The sequence below is a fragment of the Penicillium subrubescens genome (assembly GCF_028828155.1).
Source record: "Penicillium subrubescens strain IBT 31985 chromosome Unknown utg000003l_segment0_segment0, whole genome shotgun sequence".
In the NCBI taxonomy this organism is placed as follows: domain Eukaryota; kingdom Fungi; phylum Ascomycota; class Eurotiomycetes; order Eurotiales; family Aspergillaceae; genus Penicillium; species Penicillium subrubescens.
In genome coordinates, this window is record NW_026643153.1 from 1,962,219 (window position 1) to 1,982,084 (window position 19,866).

General features: G+C 52.3%; 6 protein-coding genes across 6 annotated transcripts; 5 read left to right on the forward strand and 1 right to left on the reverse strand.

The window, feature by feature from the left end:
* Positions 1–930: 930 nt before the first annotated feature.
* Positions 931–2,379, forward strand: N7473_004744 (arylsulfotransferase family protein; the record flags this gene model as incomplete). The annotated part of the gene is made up of 1 exon (XM_057150684.1): positions 931–2,379. One exon carries the CDS (start codon positions 931–933, stop codon positions 2,377–2,379), a length of 1,449 nt encoding a protein of 482 aa, XP_057010794.1.
* Positions 2,380–4,683: 2,304 nt separating this feature from the next.
* N7473_004745 (PT repeat family protein) lies at positions 4,684–9,496 on the forward strand (the record flags this gene model as incomplete). Its single annotated transcript, XM_057150685.1, has 3 exons — positions 4,684–4,708; positions 4,770–9,068; positions 9,141–9,496. 3 exons carry the CDS (start codon positions 4,684–4,686, stop codon positions 9,494–9,496), a joined length of 4,680 nt encoding a protein of 1,559 aa, XP_057010795.1.
* A 766-nt stretch (positions 9,497–10,262) lies between these two features.
* Positions 10,263–13,194, forward strand: N7473_004746 (uncharacterized protein; the record flags this gene model as incomplete). Its single annotated transcript, XM_057150686.1, has 2 exons — positions 10,263–10,521; positions 10,622–13,194. 2 exons carry the CDS (start codon positions 10,263–10,265, stop codon positions 13,192–13,194), a joined length of 2,832 nt encoding a protein of 943 aa, XP_057010796.1.
* A 1,045-nt stretch (positions 13,195–14,239) lies between these two features.
* On the reverse strand, positions 14,240–16,330 carry N7473_004747 (nuclear export protein Noc3; the record flags this gene model as incomplete). Its single annotated transcript, XM_057150687.1, has 1 exon — positions 14,240–16,330. The coding sequence occupies one exon, from the start codon at positions 16,328–16,330 to the stop codon at positions 14,240–14,242; it is 2,091 nt and encodes a 696-aa protein (XP_057010797.1).
* A 175-nt stretch (positions 16,331–16,505) lies between these two features.
* N7473_004748 (ribosome biosynthesis protein NIP7) lies at positions 16,506–17,614 on the forward strand. The gene is made up of 6 exons (XM_057150688.1): positions 16,506–16,582; positions 16,656–16,764; positions 16,827–16,907; positions 16,968–17,092; positions 17,144–17,333; positions 17,405–17,614. Exons 1-6 carry the CDS (start codon positions 16,551–16,553, stop codon positions 17,426–17,428), a joined length of 561 nt encoding a protein of 186 aa, XP_057010798.1. The 5' UTR covers positions 16,506–16,550; the 3' UTR covers positions 17,429–17,614.
* Positions 17,615–18,273: 659 nt separating this feature from the next.
* Positions 18,274–19,685, forward strand: N7473_004749 (defective in cullin neddylation 1 family protein; the record flags this gene model as incomplete). Its single annotated transcript, XM_057150689.1, has 5 exons — positions 18,274–18,357; positions 18,466–18,509; positions 18,826–18,905; positions 18,956–19,130; positions 19,256–19,685. 5 exons carry the CDS (start codon positions 18,274–18,276, stop codon positions 19,683–19,685), a joined length of 813 nt encoding a protein of 270 aa, XP_057010799.1.
* Between the last annotated feature and the right edge of the window lie 181 nt (positions 19,686–19,866).

Sequence of the window (19,866 nt, forward strand, 5' to 3'; positions counted from 1 at the left end):
GATTATCCTGAGCTTATTATTACTCAGTATTGTTTGTATGGCCATCACTGGCTGACTGGCGCCAAGGAGTCCTAATTCCGGTAGATCTACAAACCCAATTCATCTACAAGAGATATTGCACCACTAGTACTTGCATCCTAGCTGCAGGTAAAAGTTGGCCGTTTCAACCGCCAGAGGTTGTCATTTCAGCATGGATTCTATGGGTCTCTGTATTCTAGATGCAAGAATTACAATATCCAGTCCGAGCTCAGGTAGGAATCATCAGAAACAAAGAAACAAAGTTTCCAGTCTTTGAACTGTTGAAGCGAAGAGAACCGTGGGATGTCCGAGCAAACAAAGAATGCGCCACGCAGAAACCGATTTCCCCACATTCCAACCCCAGGATCGACCCAAGCCTTCGGTAGAGATTGTAGGGATGTAAGAGGCCACGCAAATTATTTTGATCATTCTCATTCTCATGATAGGTTTAATTTGAGCAGTAACTTCCGTTGAATTTCAGCCCTGGGAAATTCCAGGGCTGAATTTCTAACGTGTAGTATGTACAGTAGTTTCTCCACCCGGTGCGTACTCGTCGATTGGCATTTCCGGGAACGGCAAAGCTAAATTCTTTGAGTAATGTGATGTGATGTGAAGCTAATCTCAAGGACAAAGAAAGCTCGCTTGCATACAATAGCTGTCAAGTCTCAACAAACTGCCCGGATATGGTTATAAGGAGGGCGACTTTCGATGTCTTGCAGATGTGAGCCCATTTCTTTCATCCAAGTTGTCTTCACTTCTAAAGATCAAACTTGAATGACATTGAGAATGTGGAAATACTATGTCTACTTTGTTATATATTTGGCTGCAGGAGTTCTCGCATCTGCAACCACTTCAACTTCTCGACAATGGCCCCTCCAATCCTTCAAAAGCTCTCCACTCCAACCCCCCGTGATGAATGTGACAAAGAATGGCAAGACAGAGCCAGGGTATATCTTCTTGTCTCCTACCGACATGCTCAAAGGCCATGGTTCTCCTACTATATACACTGACGATGGCGAGATCGTCTGGCAGGGCCAATCGGGGCATATTACTGGATTTCAGTCCCAGACACTGAACGGCGAGCCTGTCCTGACGTATTGGAACGGCACTGTCAGTATGTTGGGATTTGGATATGGATCAATCCACTTCTTGAATCAATCATACGAGGAGATCCATCGAGTCACACTATCGGATGACAATCTCAATTTCAAATCCGCTCTCGGACCTCGATTCCCCTCGTACATTGATGTTCACGAAGATGCGATCACAAATCGAGGCTCGGTGATGGTTACTGCGTATAATGTGACAAGAGCCGATCTGCGCAGTGTCGGAGGGCCTAAAGATGGCTGGGTCCATGATAGTCAATTCTATGAAATTGAAATCGCTAGCAACAAAGTGCTTTTCAGTTGGAGTGCGTTGGATCACTTGAATCTTTCTCATTCTGCGGTACCTCTTGCTGGAGCTGGACATAACCAGAGCAATCCCTGGGACTTTGCGCATCTCAACTCGGTCATGAGATATGGAGAGAACTATGCTCTTTCAGCTCATGGATATTGCAGTGTCTATGCAATTGATTCGAAAGGAAACATCAAGTGGACTCTCGATGCATGTCTGACGTTCTTCGCTTTAATCACTCAATATCTAATAAGAACTTCTTCACAGGGGCGAACGGGCGGTGATTTCAAATTAGGCCCTGGTACAAATTTCTGCTTCCAACACGACGTGAGGATCGAGTCGCAGACGAACAAACCAATTACACTCCGCATGCACAACAACGATAACGCGCCTTTTTCTAAAGGAATGGCAGCCACAACAGGACTTCTGCTAGACTTGGATTTCGATGCGAAAACCGCGAGTTTGAATCGTCATCTATGGGATGCCGATGAAGTGGTCTATGCTACGAGCCAGGGTAGCTATCAGAATCTCACCAATGGTCATGTTTTGTTGGGCCATGGCTCTGTTCCAAAATTGGAAGAATACGACGACGCTGGAGGCGTGGTGATGCGGGCACGATTTGGCTACGACAATATCCTTATGTCATATCGCGCCTTTCGAGGAGCGTGGAGTGGGAAACCGACTACGAAGCCAAGTGTTTATGCTTGTGTTGCGAAATCTAATACTGGCATTCAACAGCTACGGGTGTATGCCAGTTGGAATGGAGCGACTGACGTACAGTCCTGGGAGGTTTACCTTGGAAATGAGAAGAACAAGCTACAAAAAGCGACAACTGCGGTATATAATGGCTTCGAGACGGAGATTCGACTTCAAACAACTAGTAACTATACTTTGGTCAAAGCTGTTCAAGGCTGGGGTAGTGCCCAGTCTGAGGTGGTTCAAATTGAGGCAAGTTGTTCGGGGTAAGAAACAGATTGCCATTTGTTTTTCACCGTTGATATCTTGTTCAAGAATGCAATGCAATTTGTATGATGGGCATGAATCTTGCTAGAGATGCGAGGCTATTTAGTGGGTGCATCAGTGCTATCACCATATAGGCCCAATAAGTCCCCTGACTATTATCCTGCACTGTTTGTTTTCGGGACCCAGTTCATTGTTTTCCTGGACGTCACTCCCATGCCGTGGACTGGGTGGTATCTCTCCGATCCTGCTGAACAGCCTGCTGGGCATTCGTATTGCCTCGTGGCAGCATTCAGGTTAGGCAGAAATGGGATGATTTGTCATGACAATTAACATGAGCCAATGGAATCGCCATGAACAAGTCATCATGAACAGGGGCAATATCAATCTGGGAATGAGTCATTGCTGACACTGCCAGTTGTTCCATTACCGCTTTAGGAAATCATGCCTCTTCTGTCGGGCATCCATCAAGGTCACATGACCTGCAGATCCGTGCAGCGGGATTCCGTTTCGACATCATTTTGGTTATTTTGTGCAGGTCACATTGAATTATTTCGCGCAGATTTTTTTCAATTCTTGTTTTTACCTCCATCTTGATGACTCGATCTGAAACCCGAACCTCGGGCATCTGTGGGAAGTATTCAATGTGTCGTGCCATCCAATCGTCCCCAATTGTCCTGTCCTGGTTCCATGGGACTGACTCGCTTGACCAGGGCCGTTGGAACTTTTCGGCTCCAACCGTTTGGTCCCTGAACCTGAACCTGAACCAAGTTTGATTGCCATTACCTCTCCATACTTCGTCCCAATGTTGGAGATACGAAGCCCTTCGAATTCTCTGGCTCTTTGCGATACACTTCCTATTGTTTTCAGCATGCCGCCCCATCCTGGTCCTCGCAGGTGATCAGTTGACAGGTGGAGAGGAGAACCCCTGCACCGCCGGCCCCTATTGGCTCCTGATTAGCTACTGCTGCGGTCTACAATCCGCTAGTCACTAGCGCCCTTTTTCCAGTGGGCCTCCATTTTTTTCTTCTTTCCTCGGCCATGACGATATTGCGGGTTTGGACGGGAGTGGTCGTGCGACCGGGCAGATGAGCAGTTGTACTGTTCTTTGAGTAGTGCATGGTGAGATTGGATCATCCAGCAGTACTACTCCCTACTCTGTACTTCAAGACCAGAGTACCACAGCGAAGCACGACCAGTTCTGTCGCACGCCATCCTCCGTCCTGACTTTTTAGACTCCGAGAAAGGCTCCAGGGGTCCCGCAGGAGCTACAGTACTAACTACTTCTGAAGGTGTGCTTGGTGCCCCCCCTCCAAAATTCAGAGCGAAGAAGAAAAAAAGCCTAAACGCGAGGATCAGCCATGCATTGCAACTGGATCCATTGTCAATTGGATGCCCGGGAACTCCTGCACTGGACTAAAGTCCTGAACGCACTCAATTCAAGGACCTGAACGGTCAAAGAACGTGAACCAAGGGAACCTCGGCGGCAGGCAGCTTCACCGCATGTTGGACACCGTTCGGTGGGCCCAACTGCCCAGCGGCGATTGGGCATCTGAAATGTTTTTTCGTTCACACCTAACCACTGCTGGCCCAACGGGAGCACGACGAAAGAGACTAACAGAGCTAGCAGGACTAAATAAATGGCCATTGGAGGCTAGTATGAGCTGGTCACTGTGACAACTGGCCCCACCACTCACTCCGTTTCTCTGTTTTCCTCTTCGTCAGTCATATGGATGCTGGGCTGCTGTTGTACAGAAAATCCTGGTGCAAGGAAGTACTGGAGTACAAGAGTACAAGAGTACAAAGAAACACCTGCTGTGATGGCCTTAGGTTGGGCATAAAAGGTTGTTATCTGGTCTCCTCCTTTTTTTATGCTTTGTAAATAATATTTACTTTGTTCTAGCTAATAGTTAGTCCTATCAGTTACTCCATTCTCGTAAGGTACTCCGCAGGGCTCGGGTGTCCGTGGTAAGTCATAGCCATAGTTCCGTACGAGCGGGTGTCATTGTTGTTATTCCATGTGGCCCTAGCTTCTGCCTTTTTTTTTTTCTCTTCCCCTCTTCCCTCTTCCTCTCCTCCTTCATCTTCTCTAATCATACACTCTGTTACTACTACTATTCCTCTCTCAATCTCCCTTACCTCGCTCATCCTCCACCTCTAAAATCACTGCTCTGAGAGCATCCTCTGTACAGCTCGTCCATTGAATCCTGCGTCTGCTTTGCTGGTCAAATTTGCGAATCTGTTTTTCATTGTTCATTGATTCCCCCTCATTACTTTCACGACCGTTACGAATTTTAACGACCTACAACCATGGCGACTGCTGCGACTCAGAGTGGTAAGTTTTCATTTCAATTTTTTTCGGGGCAGTATGGCCGCAGTTACTAATGGTTCGGTAGTGTCGGAGGAGCATCTGCCCAAAGATCCCGTTTCGGTGGAGCCTGTTCTTGCGGCTACCCCAATCGCTATTGACGAGAAGTCCGCGACTAATGGCGACTCTACTGCCGACTCTACAACTACACCTGCCGAGCCCGAGGTTCCTCTGACCGCGGCACAAAAGAAGAAGGCCAAGAAGAACAAGAAGAAGCAGCAGAAGAAACAGGAGAGCATCAGCTCTGTTTCTGCTGATGTTTCTGAGAAGGAGGCCCCTGTTGAAGCTCGTTCAGCTGAAGAGGAGACTCCAGCTCCAGCAGCTGCCGAAGAGTCCACACCCAAGCCCGTCGCAGAGGAGCCTAAGGCCGCCGAAGAGTCAAAGGTGGAAGAGGTCATTCCAGAGACCACCGAGGAGATTCCCACTGAAGAAACCGCCGTCGAGGAGCCCGCCAAGGAGGAAGCCATTGTGGAGGAATCCGCCAAGGCAGAGCCTGTCGAAGTGCCTACGGAGGTATCCGAGGAGAAGCCTACTGTTGAGGAGACTCCTGAGATCTCCACCGCGAAGGAGTCAGTTGAAGAGTCTACAGCCAAGGAGGTTACCCCCGAAGAAGCTTCCGAAGCCGTTAAGGAGGTGACCGAAGCTCCTGCTGCTGAGGAGAAGGTTGAGACCGCAGAGGTTGAAGAACATACCCCCGCCGAGACTGCTGTTGAGCAACCCACTGTCGAAGAGACTACTCCCGAGGAAGTCTCTGAGGCCGTCCAGGAGTCGTCCGAAGCCCCCGCCGCGGAGGAGAAGGTTGAGACAACACAGGTTGAGGAGCCTTCTACCGCCGAGACCGTCAAAACAGAGCAGCCTACCACCGAAGAGACTGCCCCCGAGACGATTAAGGAGGAAGCTCCCGCTGCTGAGAAAAAGACTGAAGCTACGAGGGTGGACGAGCCTGTCACCGTCGAGACAACCGCTGTCGAGCAACCTACTGCTGAAGAGACCGCCCCCGAAGAAGCTTCCGAGGCTGCTCAGGAGTCGATCGAGACTCCCGCCGCTGAGACCGTCGCTGTTGCAGAGCCTACCGCCAAGGAGACCGCCCCCGAAGAAGTATCTGAGCCCGCCCAGGAGTCGATCGAGACTCTCGCCGTTGAGGAGAAGGTTGTTGAAGAGCCTACTCCCGCTGCGACTGCTGCTGTTGAGCCGCCTGCCGCGGAAGAGACTGCCCCGGAGGAGGTGACTGAAGCTGCCGCCGCCGAGGAGAAGGTCGAGACCACAGAGGTTGGAGAGTCTGCTCCCGTCGAGGCCGCTGTTGTCGGGCAACCCACCGCCGAAGAGACTGGCCCTGAGGAAGTTGTTGAGACCGCCAAGGAATTGACTGAAGCCCCGGTCACAGAGAAGAAGATCGAGACCGCCGCTGTTGAGCAGCCTACTTCCGAAGAGACTCCCGCCGCCGAGGAGAAGTTTGAGACTGCCCAGGTCCAAGAGCCTACTCCTGCCGAGGCTTCTGTTGTTGAGCAACCTGCTGCGGAAGAGACTACTCCCGCTGTCGAGGAGAAGGTTGTTGAAGATGAAGAGCCTGCTCCTGCTGAGACTGCCCCCGTGGAAGCCTCTGAGATCGCCAAGGAATCGGCCGAAGCTCCTGCCGTCGAGGAGAAGGTGGAAGCAGCCGAGGTTGAGGAGTCTACCCCGGCCGAGACTGTCGTTGAGCAGCCTGCTGCTGAACAGGTTGTGACCGAGGAAGCTCCTAAGGAATCGACTGAAATCCCTGCAGCTGAAGAGAAGGTTGAAGAGACCGCTACCGAGGAACAGATCCCCGAGGCCACTCAGGAGTCAACCGAGACCCCAGTCGTGGAGGAGAATCCTGAGGCCGAGAGGGTCGAGGATTCTACTACCACCGAAACCGCCGCCGTGGAGGAGCCCAAAGTCAAGGAGCCAGTCACCGAAGTCGCCTCCGAGGCCGTTCAGGAGCCAACTGAAGTTTCCCATGCCGAGGAGAAGACCGAGGAGCCTGCTGTCGCTGAGGCAGTTGCTGTTGAGCAGCCCGTGGTCGAGGATCCCGTCACTGAGCAGGCTGCCCCGGTCGAGGAGCCCAAGGAAGAATCCAAGGTCGAAGAGCCAGTTGCCGAGCCCTCTTCTACTGAACCCGCCGCTACCGGAGAGTCTGCATCTAAGACTGAGGAGATTCCTGCGCCTAACGTCGAGACCATCGAGCCCGCAGCCACCGAAGAGGCCACCATCGCCGAGCCAGTCAAGACAGCCGCCTCCGAGGAAGTTCCCGTTGAGGAAGCCAAGGTTGAGGAGCCCGCTCAGGAGGAACCTAAGGTCGAAGAAAAGACCGAAGAGTCCGCCAAGGCCCTCGCCGTTGACGAAGCTGCTGAGAAGCCCGCTGAAGAAGAGGTCGCCCCCGCTGCTGCTGTCGAGCCTGTCGTTGAAACCGCCGCTGTCGACGAGACCCCCGCTGACGAGCCTGCTAAGGAGACTGTCTCTGAAACTCCTGTCGAGACCCCTGTCGAGACTGCCGAGAAGTCTCTCGAGGAGCCGGTGAAGGAGACCGCCCCCGAGCCCACTGAGGAGGTGGCCGAAGTTGAGACTGCTGCTTCCGAACCTGTGGTCGCCGAACCTGTTTCTGCCGAGGAAACCCCTGTTCAGGAGCCCGAAGCCCCCGTCGTTGAGGAGCAGAAGGCCGAAGAACCTGTCGTCGAGGCCCTAGCTACTAGCAAACCTGCTGTTGTGGATTCCACTCCCATCGAGGAGGACAACAAGGCTGCTGAGACTGAGACTGTCGAAGCGGCTGAGGAAGCCACCCCTGCTCCTGTTGAAACCACTGAGGTGAATGTTTCCGAGCCCGTAGAGGAGAAGGTTGCCGAGCCTCTGGCTGAGGAGACTCTTGCGCCCGCAGTCGAAGAAAAGGTTGTCGAGCCTGTCGTGGACAAGGTGGCTGAGCCCATCGAGCAGACTTCTGAGCCTGTCGTTGAGGAGACTCCCGAACCTGTCGTCGAAGAGAAGGCTGCTGAGCCTGTTGTCGAGGAAAAGGTGGCCGAAGTTGAGAGTACTGCTGCGGAGGAGACCCCTGTTCAGGAGCCGGAAGCCCCTATTGTCGAGGAGCAGAAGGTCGAAGAACCTATCGCTGAGGCCGAACCTGTTGTCGAGACTCCTACTCCTATCGAATCTGCCGAGGAGAAGGTTGCGGAGCCCATTGAGCAGCCCGTCCAGGAGGCTATCGAGCCCACCGCCGAAGAGAAAGTTCCTGAGCCTTCCGAGGAGAAGGTGGTCGAATCTATTGAGCAGTCTACTGAGCCTGCCGTTGAGGAGACTTCCGAGCCTGTTGTCGAGGAGTCCATTGCCGCTCCCGTCGAGGAGGTTCCTGAAGTTGTTGCTGCTGAGGAGTCTTCCCCTGTGGCCAAGGCTATCGAGACTGAGGAGGTTGCCGCTGAGATTCCTGCTGCTAAGGACGAGGTCAACGAGGAAGAGAAGGAAGTTGAAGCTGTATCTGCTGCGGAGCCCGTCGCTGTCGAAGAGCCTGCTTTGACCGAAGCGGAGCCCGAAACTCCTGCTGTTGAGACAGAGCAGACCGCTGTGGTCCTTGAGGAGGCCACTCCTGAACCGGCTGCTGTGGAGAAATCTATTCCTGCTGTTGCTACTGCAGGCGTTGCTCTTGCAGGCGTTGCTGTTGCAGGCGCCGCTGTTGCAGAGGAGATTACTACTGCCCCGGAGGATACCACTGCACGAGAGTTGGTCGAGCCGGTTGCCGAGCCCGAGGCTCCTACCGCAACCGAGCATGTCGAGGCTGCCCCGGAACCCCCTGTGGAGGAATCCGTTCAGGAGACTGCTAAGGAGGCACTCGTTCCCGAGGAGTCTGCCCCTGCTGTTGATGAGCCCGCCCAGGCTGTTGATCAGACATCAACTGAATCTGCCGAGCCTGTGCCCACTCCCGCTGTGGCAGAGACCGAGACTGCTGCTCAGACTGGGGAGGCCGCCCCGGTCGAGGAGACTGCAAAGGAGTCTGAGCCTGTGAACGAGCAGGATGAGACTTCTGAGCAGCCTGCTGCAGCTGAGGAGGTTCCCTCTGCTCCTGTTCATACTGAGGAGCCGGTGGAGGAGACCTCTGCTCCTCAAGAAGAGAAGGCTGAAGAATCTGCCAAGGAGAGCATTCTCACTCCTGAGATTCTCGGCGCCGGTGCTGCTGCCGCTGCCGCTGCAGGCATTGCTGCTGTTGGCGTGTCATCTCTACTGCACAAGGAGCCCAAGGATGAGCCTGTCACCGCCACTACCGAAGTTGCGATCGATGACAAGACCGATAACAAGGCCCCTGCCGCGGAACAACAGACCGAAGACTGTAAGCCGACGCCATTCTCTACCTCGCACAACATGTCCGTGCCGTCTTTCGAAGCTGATCCGGTTCTCACAGCCCTCGCAGGCGATCGTGAAGCCCTACTCCACAAACTCAACCAGCCATCCACGGACCAGTTGACCACCCTCACTCAACCCACCAACGACGACAAGCAGGCTCGCGTTGAGATCGAAGCCGAGCCCACCGCCGAGTCTAGTCAGAAGGCTACTGACCAGCTCAGCCCCGAGAATGCTGCGACCAGCAACTCGAACGAGGAAGATGCTCGTCCCGTGAGCCAGAACCGGTCAGTGACAGCTGTTTCTCTGAATAGTGCGTCGGACAACTGGCTCAAGGCGTTCTTGCGCACTGTGTTTGTGGGCTTCTTTGGCACTATCTTCTCCCCCTTCCGCCGCCGTGGCAAGTCTGCCAAATAAGGTCGTGCTGGAGCAGACGAGAGCCTTTATCCATCCATATACTTGCCCTCGTCTCTTTGATCTGCACCTGGGGGGAGAGGCTATCCGGGATTTCCTTGGCGTGATCTCTCCAACATGATGCAGTCTACTAACATTGCTTCGATCAGGCCCCCATCTTGGCTTACCATTGCTGTGCTGCCTATTCTTGCAATCGTGTTGTACCATGGTCTGGCTTTTTGAGAGCCTTTCCTGGCTAATGCTCACTGGCATCGGGTGAGCCGATGTCAATCGAGTTCCATTGACAAAAGTTGTCAGAATGTGTTGATTTTTCTCCACTATTGATTCCCCTGTATTGTTTACGATTTTCCTATTTGTGTGTTATCTCGGATTTGTTGTCTTTGTGTTGTCTTTTGTGATGAATTTCTTTTGTCTCTCATATTGGTGAACAAGGTCGATGCTTGAGATCAATTAAGTCTTCGAGATTGCCTGTCGCCAGTGTGTATCTAATGAGGCCTTTTCTTATGAACCTAATGAATGGATATGATCAGTTAAAATTTGTTTGTTCTTTAACCGTGCTTTGTAGGTGAGCGAACGTTACCATCCTCCTGCAGTTTGTTTACCTTCGCGCGTCGTATCCCATCTTCATCCCAACTTCGCTTCCTTCTCTTTCCTCACCACCCTCCTCTTCACTCTCATGCCCCGCTTTCCTTTCCTGTCCGTACTATTTCGTGACACCTCACATCCCTTTCCCTGATCATATTCGCACTTCCCTCAGCCTCATCCAGAAATGGACGATCAAGGTGACCCGCGTGGGTCCAAGAAACCCGGCTCGCGAGTCGCAACTCCGTTACACGATCCTCATCATATTAGTTCCCCTGGTGTTGATGAAGAGGGACCTGGGACTCGACCATCTGTGGCCACAGCTTCTCCCTCTCTCGCTGGGTCGGACCGGTTCAACCCATTCATCCGTCATGGTAACGCGTTTTCCGTGATGAGAGCACGAGGCGAGGACCTCAGCAAACTGCCTCTTCCTCTTAGGAGCGACGGTCAGTAAATCAACTCAAACGCGTCTGAGATTCCTTTCTCGTAGTGAACAAAGGTTCTCTCTATCTTGCACAAGCAAATACTAATGATGCTTCCATCTAGGGAACTCTGATCCTGCAAGTCCTGTCGATGAGTCCAAGCCAAGTATCACCCGAAAGCGTTCAGGCCTGAACTACGATGAGGAACTGGCACTCCCTATGCCGAAACCGCGCCCTCGGCGTGAACCTCCTATTGACGAGAATCCCAAGAAGGGTGCAGAGGATCCACAGCCGCGCTCTCATCCTCGCCTCCAGAAGAAGAAGTCCATGCCAGACACGACTCATGCGAGGGCCACTGCTGACCCAGGCACGTCTTTAGATGGGAAGAAAAAGTCCCGACTTGAAGCAATCAAGTCAAAGCTGAGCTTCAAAGATCTTCGCAAAGAAGCCTCCAAGGATGATGGTAGAATCCCTGCGGTTCCCCGTATGCCCACTTTCGATAAGCAGAATGCATCCCAGCGTTCCGCGAGTGGCAGTGGAACTATGGCATTCTCGCCTAGCATTTACAACTTCCAAGCTAGGTCTAAGCAGACGCTGATGGCAAACTCCTCCGCCGTTCCTATGACATCTCCCGCCTCTGCAACGCAGCACAACACCGCACCCAGTCGACTTCCACTTGCTCCCTCGGGAACATACACCCACGCGCATGGATCAATGACTCCATCGAAGGCCTCGACTAGTCAACGAGTCGATAGCTGGGGGCGGGTGAAGACTGCTACTGAGTGTGTGGAATCCAAGGAAACCCCGGCTGCTGCCACACAGCGGAGTGTCCCTGTCCCAGTGGGAAAGCATAGTCCCAATGTATTGGGAGCTCGCCCCAACCCTGGAGCCTCTGCTACAAAGCGTTCACTGCCAACGTCACCGGCACTTGACTATCCCCCTACCGGTGACTCGCCTCCAACACTGAGGGATCTCACAGAGGGCTCGGGCAAGGTGAAGTATCTCCCAAGGGGCTGGCTTGAGACCTCCACTCCCTCGACACCCTCGCCAACTGTCAAGTCCACTCGTCCAGGGCCAACCCCGTATCCAGAGAGTGGGCCAAGCTCGGATCAGCTCCCAAACTTCATGCCAGGACTCGAGGAGCGTCTCGAGAAGATTGGCCTTTCGCTCGACAAGCCAACCCCGCCAGGAATCAAGAATCTCAGTATTGACAGCCATGCGAAAGATGTCCTTGACATGCTTCGAGCTTTCCAGCGACGAACTGACTTGGGGATCACCGGTCTGAATCAGAAACTTGATGACCTGGAACAGTGGCTTAATGATCAGCTCAAGACCAAGATTGCAAGTGTCAGCGACCTTGAACGCACGAGCAAAGAACTTCACTGCCAGCAGATCGCAATTTCTTCAGAGCTCAGAAAGTTCAATCTGGATATCCACATAGAGATGAGCGTGATGGATAGGCGCATGAGCGTCGTCGAAAGCAAACTTCTGGACGAGATGGAGACGGAGATCACAAGTCTGGCTCTTTCTATCCAGGAAATGACCCAGAAAACTGAAGAAGCCATCGAAAGGTTCTCCGCCCAGTCGGATAAAGCTGCAAAGATGGCGGAAGAGCAACAGGCGAAGATCAAAGAGATGGAGGATGAGCTCGGGGAACTCGTCAAGAGACAGGCGAATCGAATTACATCACAGCCATCTCCAACCAAAATACCGCGCTCTCCGAGGCTAGCCCGGCCATCCTTCAGCGAGTCTGCCACTTCGACAAGCACTGAGCCTTCGATCAAGCTACCACGCTCTCCGGAGTTTTCCCGGGCATCCATCGGGGGTTCTACCACTCCGACAAGCACTGAGCCTTTGATCAAGCCTCCAGAGCCACCACTCCCACCGGTGCGAGTCTCCCCACTGCCACGTTCAGTGACGGCCATCCCGCCCCGCCATAGAGAGGCCACTAAGGCAAAAGACAAGAATGATTCCTCCTTCAAGCGCAGCCTGTCCATCAAGAAGGGTCTTGCTGATATCGTCACCAGCGATTCCGACGCCCAAAGCAAGCCTCATAAAAGGGTTGGCAGTAACGACGAATCAAAGAAGTGGAACATCTTCGGCTTCCGTCGCCGTGGTACCAGCAACGAGAGCACCAACTCGAACAACAATGGTTCGAACAAATTCGGCTGGCTGCCTTCTCGTCGCTCCAGGGATGGACGGGCCTCTGACAATGGTAGCTCGCGTTCAGTGACTCCCCCTCCGCCAGTCCCACGAAAAATTCTCCAGAACATTGAGAATAACATCCACGCAGCGAGCCAAGTCCATCCTGCATTCAGAAACATGATCCAGCAAACCGTCATGCAGGATGAGTCCCTGAGTTCCCCGAGTACCCCGAGTACTCCCATTGCACCTATGCCCGCGCGGATGGGCAGCCAGATTGCTTGCACCGATACCCAGCACATGGGGGTCATCACTGCATCTGTCGCTCCTAGTCTGGCTTCCTCTCACGAACACCGGGGTGCAAGTAGGGAGCTGCTGTCTCCCGGTCTGCACAAGCGGACCCCGGAGTCATTCAATCACAGCCCAAAGAGTCCTATGGCTATTCGTTCGATTGAGGATATGCGCCGTCCCCTTCTCTACTGTGGGGAGGAGGAGCACCATGAATGGGATCATTGCTCTTTGCACGAGGTCAAGTCTACAGCGTCACTGCGGTAGATTCGGACATTTCTCACTTTTCAAGTTTTACGATTTGTCCATACGGGATTCTACGAAGGTCTGGCTTATTTTGGTGTTGTTGGGGATGTGATACACATTGCTTTTCATCTGTCTGGCATATGGAACGTGATACATTTGCGATCTATTGTATCTGGTGTTAAGAGCATTGGTGTTGCAGAGGAAATCGTTTCACAGCATTGTTTCTCTGTGGAAGGCGATTCAGGAGATCTGATGGTTATTTGCCGTGTACACACATGATTCAGATGAGTCTACGATCTTAGAGGGTTTGATAGTTCTCAGACATATCTAGACCCTCGAAATGTACAATACTTGTAAAATATCAAATGTTCCATAATCACCCTCTTCCTTTCTAGCAGGTTTCCCGTAATAACCATAATTATACGGATATCGCATTAGAAACAAAAAACTCAATATGGCAAGTCTAGACACTAGTCAAGGTTATCACCGGATTCCAAGTCAAACAATCACTCCCCCCCCTCGGATTGGCCTAGTTGGTCACTACACGCGGTGAACCTCTGGGTGCCCCCGAGAAAAAAAATCAAAAGTGTTATGGCCGCCGTGCTCCACGGACGGCCGGGCACACCCCTAGGCGGGGGGGAGTGGGTGGGTGGGAGACGGGGAGGTGGCTGCCACCTCCCCGCGGCACAAGTTTTTGCGAATTTTTTGATAGAATTATTTTTATTGAGCTTAAAACTCTAGAATATTATTTTGACCCTCATAGAGCCTCTTTTGGTGGTGTTAGGAGGGTGTAGAGGAGGTGCTGTCAGAGGTGCGGCATAGGGGGGCATATGGTGATAGATATCCTTCGGTATCCTGGGACGGCGATGCACTAACAGGACGAAGTATAAGGGAGGAGAAGGCTTCCGGTTCGATTCATGGAAGGGCCTATTCATTTCACATTTTGTGCCTAGGTAGTTCTTGAATCAAGAAACGATTATCGCCTTTTCTATTCTCAAACAAAATGGGGTTCTCAAAGTTCTCAAATAGAAACATCACGCTCCACGTCTATGTACACAACTCGCATCTATTTTTTGCCGTTACCAGTGCCAGTCATCATCTTCTCAATATCAAGCACCGACTCCCGGACCTGGGGGCAGTAGTGCTGACGCAACAACTCCCCTTCCCAAACAGATCCCGCATACACATTTGTAGCTTCGATATCGGTGGCATATGGATTGAACACGCCATCTCCCTTGCGCTCATCCGAGTGCCACAACGGTGAGATGCGGCGGGCATGGTTCTTGGAGACCTGGTTCATCAACGCCAGAGTCGCAATGGCTGATTTTTCAGGAAGCTGGAGGGAGGTCGTCATCAGACGCTTCGCAAACGTGGCCAGACGGACTGGGGGAGGGGTGCCGTGAACACGGGATATCAGGGTTGACTGGAGGCAGCGGAGCAGCAGGACCATCGGGGTCTGGAAGTTAACCTTGTTCTTTGGCTTGAAGCGGAAAGCGGCATATTCTTCGGCGGTGTTGGGGTCGGGGAGACGCAGGGAGGTGTTGGGGTTGAACTCGACGTCTGGGTTGATGGAGAGGGCGTAGAGGGAGCGGTAGAGGTGCTTGATGAAGAAGCTCAGATCCAGGTGAAGAGTGCTGGCGGCTTTGCTAACCTCTTGGCCTTCGAGCAGGGCAAACGCGGTGATCGTGCAGAGAAGAGTCTCGCGGCGAGCATCTCGTTTTGTGCTTTCGGATACCTCGTGGTGTTCCTCTTCTTCGTCCTCTTCCTCGGAAGCATCTTCACCAGCTTGGTCGAGCTCGTCACGCTCGGCGTGGCCGATAAGATCCTTCATAGCCTCCAGAAGGTCACCAAAGAAGTCTTGGTTGATAAGATGGGCATACTTCGCCAGACCCTCAAGCACAGGTCCCATAAGGTTGGGGATGCGCTGCTTCAGGATGCGGAAGTATACACCAAAGACCAATTTCAAGGTCTCAGCTTGATTCTTGTCTCTTTCCTCGTGGGAGACAAGGGCGTCTGCGACCTTCATATCCTTCTCGACAACCCTGCGCTCCTTCATGACCTTCCGCTCTCGCTTTGTCCGGAACTCACGCTTCTGCTTCTGCTTTTTGCCGAAAGTGCTGTCTTCCTCGGGCTCGTTGCGGTCTACTCGATCACGCGATGCCTTTCTAGCGAATTCACCAAGGAGGCGCAGATGGAGGAAAGTATCCAAAACGCTTTCGTTGATATTGAAGTCCCGTGCCTTCATCATCTTTGCCATCATGCGAATTGCCTCGAGAGAAACAACTCCGTCATTGTCCTTAGCGAAGATTTCCTCCATGGTTTCCCGACACTTAATAAAGTCAGCATCGACCTGCTTCCTTGCGAGGCGGTTGACCAGAATCTTGATCAATTCGCTACGGAAGTTGAAATGCGGGACAGCCTGAAGCATTGTGCAGGCGCAATTGATGGCGAGGCTCTTCAAGCCGGGGTCGGTTGCTGCATTGAACCGGCCAGGCTTCGCCAGAGCACCCAGCTTTTGAACGTAGTTCTTGTATCCTGAAACAAGGCCCTGCTCGAAGCTGCGCAGCTTGCGCACTTCCTTCGAATGCTTCCCTTGCATGTCTTCCTCAGTGAGAGGACGAATTCGATATCCTGGAATGACATCCTTGAAGACCGCAGCCTGCGCCGCCAAGGCCAGCTTTTTGACCGTAACAGGCGAGTCGGGGTTGTCCACCATATCGGCCATTGTCTTGAAAAGCGCAATGTTCTCCTCGGGGTCCTCGTTGATCAGAGTAGCGATACGAGCCAGGTCTTCCTTCGCTTGCAGGATTTGAACCTTGACAGGAATCTTGGGCTTCTTCTCCTCGATCACTTCCTCCTCGCTATCCTCGCCTTCTCCCGAGCCATCCTCGTCATCGTCGGTCCCCAAAAAGCTGTCGGTTTCCTCGCCTGCATCCTCGGGCTCATTGACGGCGTGGACGAATCCCTCGGAGGTCTTGATGGGCAATCGGGTGCGCTCATTATCTTTCTTGTTCGTTTTGCGCGGGCGACGCTCGTAGTCTTGTTCAGCGTCCCATTCGTCGGCACCGCTGTACAACTCAGCGTCCCGAGACGCAGTAGCCTCCTTGTCGCCAGGAGGGCTCAAACGTCTCCTTTTCGCACTCGGTCCACGGGCCATTTTGTTGGTTTTATGGTGTGTTTGGTCGCTGTTGAAGACTCGAAAGACTTGCGGGCGGAAGGCGGACCCAACCACAAAATTTCGCGCCAAGCATTTCTCTGCCGGACATTTTCTACACCGCCTATCTTTTTTTCCTGATGGAGATCAGGAACCACCTCCGCAAGTCTTGTTCGTGGTCAAGTCGAATCTTTCCCCCAAGAACACTCTATAACCATTCAAGATGCGTGAATTGACAGAGGAAGAAGCCAAAGTGTGAGTTCATCTGCCTGGGGCTGGTAGCTCACCCTTTGCACCAGTACCAGTCCAGCTAACAAACTGCGTCTAGGCTTTTCTCCAAGCTCGCCAACTACACTGGCCGATCCTTGAACAATCTGATTGCGCCTCCCGAGGGCGAACAGACCGAGCGCCACGTTTTCCGTCTCCAGGGTTCTCGCGTACGTCCCACGAAGATCGGAAGGAATGTCTCTTATCGACGGAAAATCTAATAATTGAGCAGGTGTACTACCTTCCTCTGCGGTTGGCCAACTATGCCACGAGCATTCCCCGCGCAAACCTGCTTTCCGCAGGTACCATTATTGTGAGTCGCCGCTATTTGCAAAATTTGCTTCTTTCTGTACGGTGTACTAACAACTAGCAGGGTAAATTCACCAAGACGATGAAGTTCAGACTCCACATTACCGCGCTCTCCGTCATCGCCCCTCACAGTCGGTACAAGGTCTGGATCAAGGCGAACGGCGAGATGCCGTTCTTGTACGGTGGAAAGTGAGTTTACATACTCCGTCAATTGTTATGCAATTGCTAATGTCAAATTAGTGTCTTGAAGGCTCATGCCGCTCGCTGGAGCGAGGATTGCCCCGAGCACAGCGGTGTCGTTGTTTACAGCATGAACGATGAGCCCCTCGGTTTCGGTGTGACTGCGCGCTCTACTGCTGAGGCTAAGAAGCTCGAGCCTACCGGTATTGTGGTCTTCCGCCAGGCCGATGCTGGCGAGTACCTGAGAGAGGTAAGAACACACCCGATCCTGAAGTCGAATTCGCGCTGCATTGATTATGGGCGGTTGCTAATGTCTAATAGGAGGATTCCCTGTTCACCGCTTAAGAAGAACGTTCGACGACTCGAATCTTGCATGTTGATATTGGCATACTCGATGTGGAAAATCTGGGACTGGAGTTTATGGAGTCAATTCTGTCTTGTGAAAAGTTCTTTGTCTGCCTCGACTTTGGGGTTTATACCTGGACTCGGTTAGATCATTTGATGAATACTATTATTACAATACATGTCCATACAGTGAATGTCCACTTTCATGCTTGTAGTAGCCTGTTGCTTAATGAGATAGGTTCCCCTGCAGTAATCTACTATACTAAGAATCTTAGGCACAATACTCGTCCCTTTCCGTACTTGTGATATCAGAAGGTTATAAACAAAGAATGCGCACGACGTGGTATATGAGGTACTACTGTAGGTATTAGCTACTAGTATGCTACTAGTATGACCAGACAAAATTATCTTGGGACAATTCTTCTGATCCTACAATACTCAATAAGATTTGGCTCCTATCATCTCTCTATAGATACTATGCTTTGTTACATTATTGTCATTGAAATTTCAATACACCAGAATCATTCACCCAAATCCTCAGGCCCAATATCCTTAGGCTCAATAATCAGAGGCATAGAACAACGATGTGCGCCTCAGGCATAAGTGCTGAGTCATCAAATTTCCTGTCCGCGGCGCAATCGCGATAAGGCAGGTAGCCGCCATCAAGTTGCCTGCCGTTACAACCTTGGGAATACTTACCGCTCAAAAGACCGCTCCCTCTCAAAGAGTTTCCTGTTCTCCCTAAATCCTCCTACTCTCTTAAACATACAGTCCACCGACTTGTCACCTATACCCACCACACCGGCCTAGCTCACGAAGCGGGGCCCAATATCACAACCCCCACCATGCCACCCTACACGGCTGCGCAGAAGCAGGCTATCCAACAATTTAACGCCCTGACTGATACCAGGGACAGTGTGGCTGCCAAGGTATGTGTCTTTCACCCGCGGGTCTGAGATCTTCCGTGAGGGGGTGCTCGAGACGAGATATGCGGCTGGTTATTTGTCGCGTGAGCTCTGACTGACGATTGGTTATAGTTCCTGAAGGGAGCGCAATGGAACCTCGAGAGGGCTGTTGACGCGTGAGTTTCTACCTGATTTGCTGTTATGACAATTCTGCGGCCCTTTTATACATTGAGTGTGTCGTTGTTCCTGCTTTGGTCTGCGGGTGGGTCCGTCTGGCAGCATCGCGACTTTTCGGAAGTAATTGGGACTTCATGGTCATCATATCATCTGCAAACTCCAGTACTTGTCTGGATGTGCTATTCACGGATCAACGGAGCTCCTACAAAAATCCCCAAAAGCACAGCAGATGCTCGACCAAGATTCAAAGCATACAATACCACACTGATATCAACAAGTCTGATGAACCTCTCTAACAGCTCTTCTTATATCCAGATACTATGCCAGTCCTCAGCCAAACAGTGCCGGGCAATCAATGATGCAGACCATAAGCCTCATCTTCGATGGCTATCGAGGTACAGTCCATCCCATCCTTTGATACATCAGCATACTAATATTACTCTAGAGCACCCCAAGGACAGCCCTGATACCATCGGTATCGAAGGAGCCATGAAATTCTTCAATGACATCAACGTCCAACTGGACGAAGTCGCCTGTATCGGAGTCATGGAGCTATGCAAGTGCCCAGCAATGGGTGAATTCAACCGCAATGAGTTCATCGCCGGCTGGAGAGAGCTATCGTAAGTAACACTAACACCTTTGATCTAACACCCTACAACCAACCCACAATCCCATTGCCAATCCAATACCCATCCCATTCCCCCAAGGACCAAATCTCACAAAACGCCCAACCTAACCAACTCAGATGCGACTCAATCCCCAAAATGACTTCCCACGCCAAAACCATCCGCACCACAATCCCCACAGACCCCGACCTCTACCGCCGCATCTACCGCTACGCCTACCCAATCTCCCGCATGCCGGGCCAACGCAACCTCCCCTTCGACCTCGCCGCCGAACAATGGCGGCTCTTCTTCACCGCCGACCGCGGCGGTATCCCCTGGAGCACGGCGATGACCCCCTGGCTGGAGTGGTGGCTCGAGTTCCTGGAGAGCCGGGGCAAGAAGCCCGTTAATAAGGATCTGTGGGAACAGGTGGAGGTTTTCATGCGGAAGACGAGGGAGGATGAGGCGTTTGGGTGGTGGAGTGTTGATGGGGCTTGGCCTGGGGCGTTGGATGATTTTGTGGCTTTTGTGCAGGGGAAGAGAGGGGATGGGAGTGAGATGGAGCTTTAGGTTGATCGGCTGGAGGTGCTCGCCAGGTAACACGATGCGCTCTTTTCCACTGTATGGGAGGTGGAGAGGGGTCATGTAGCTAGGCGAGAAATTCTACATATTATGAACTGCCGAAGAAATTGAAAGATCTGTATTCTACTGTAGATCCCGAGGTCTAAGTTGAGAGAAAAGAGACCAGATG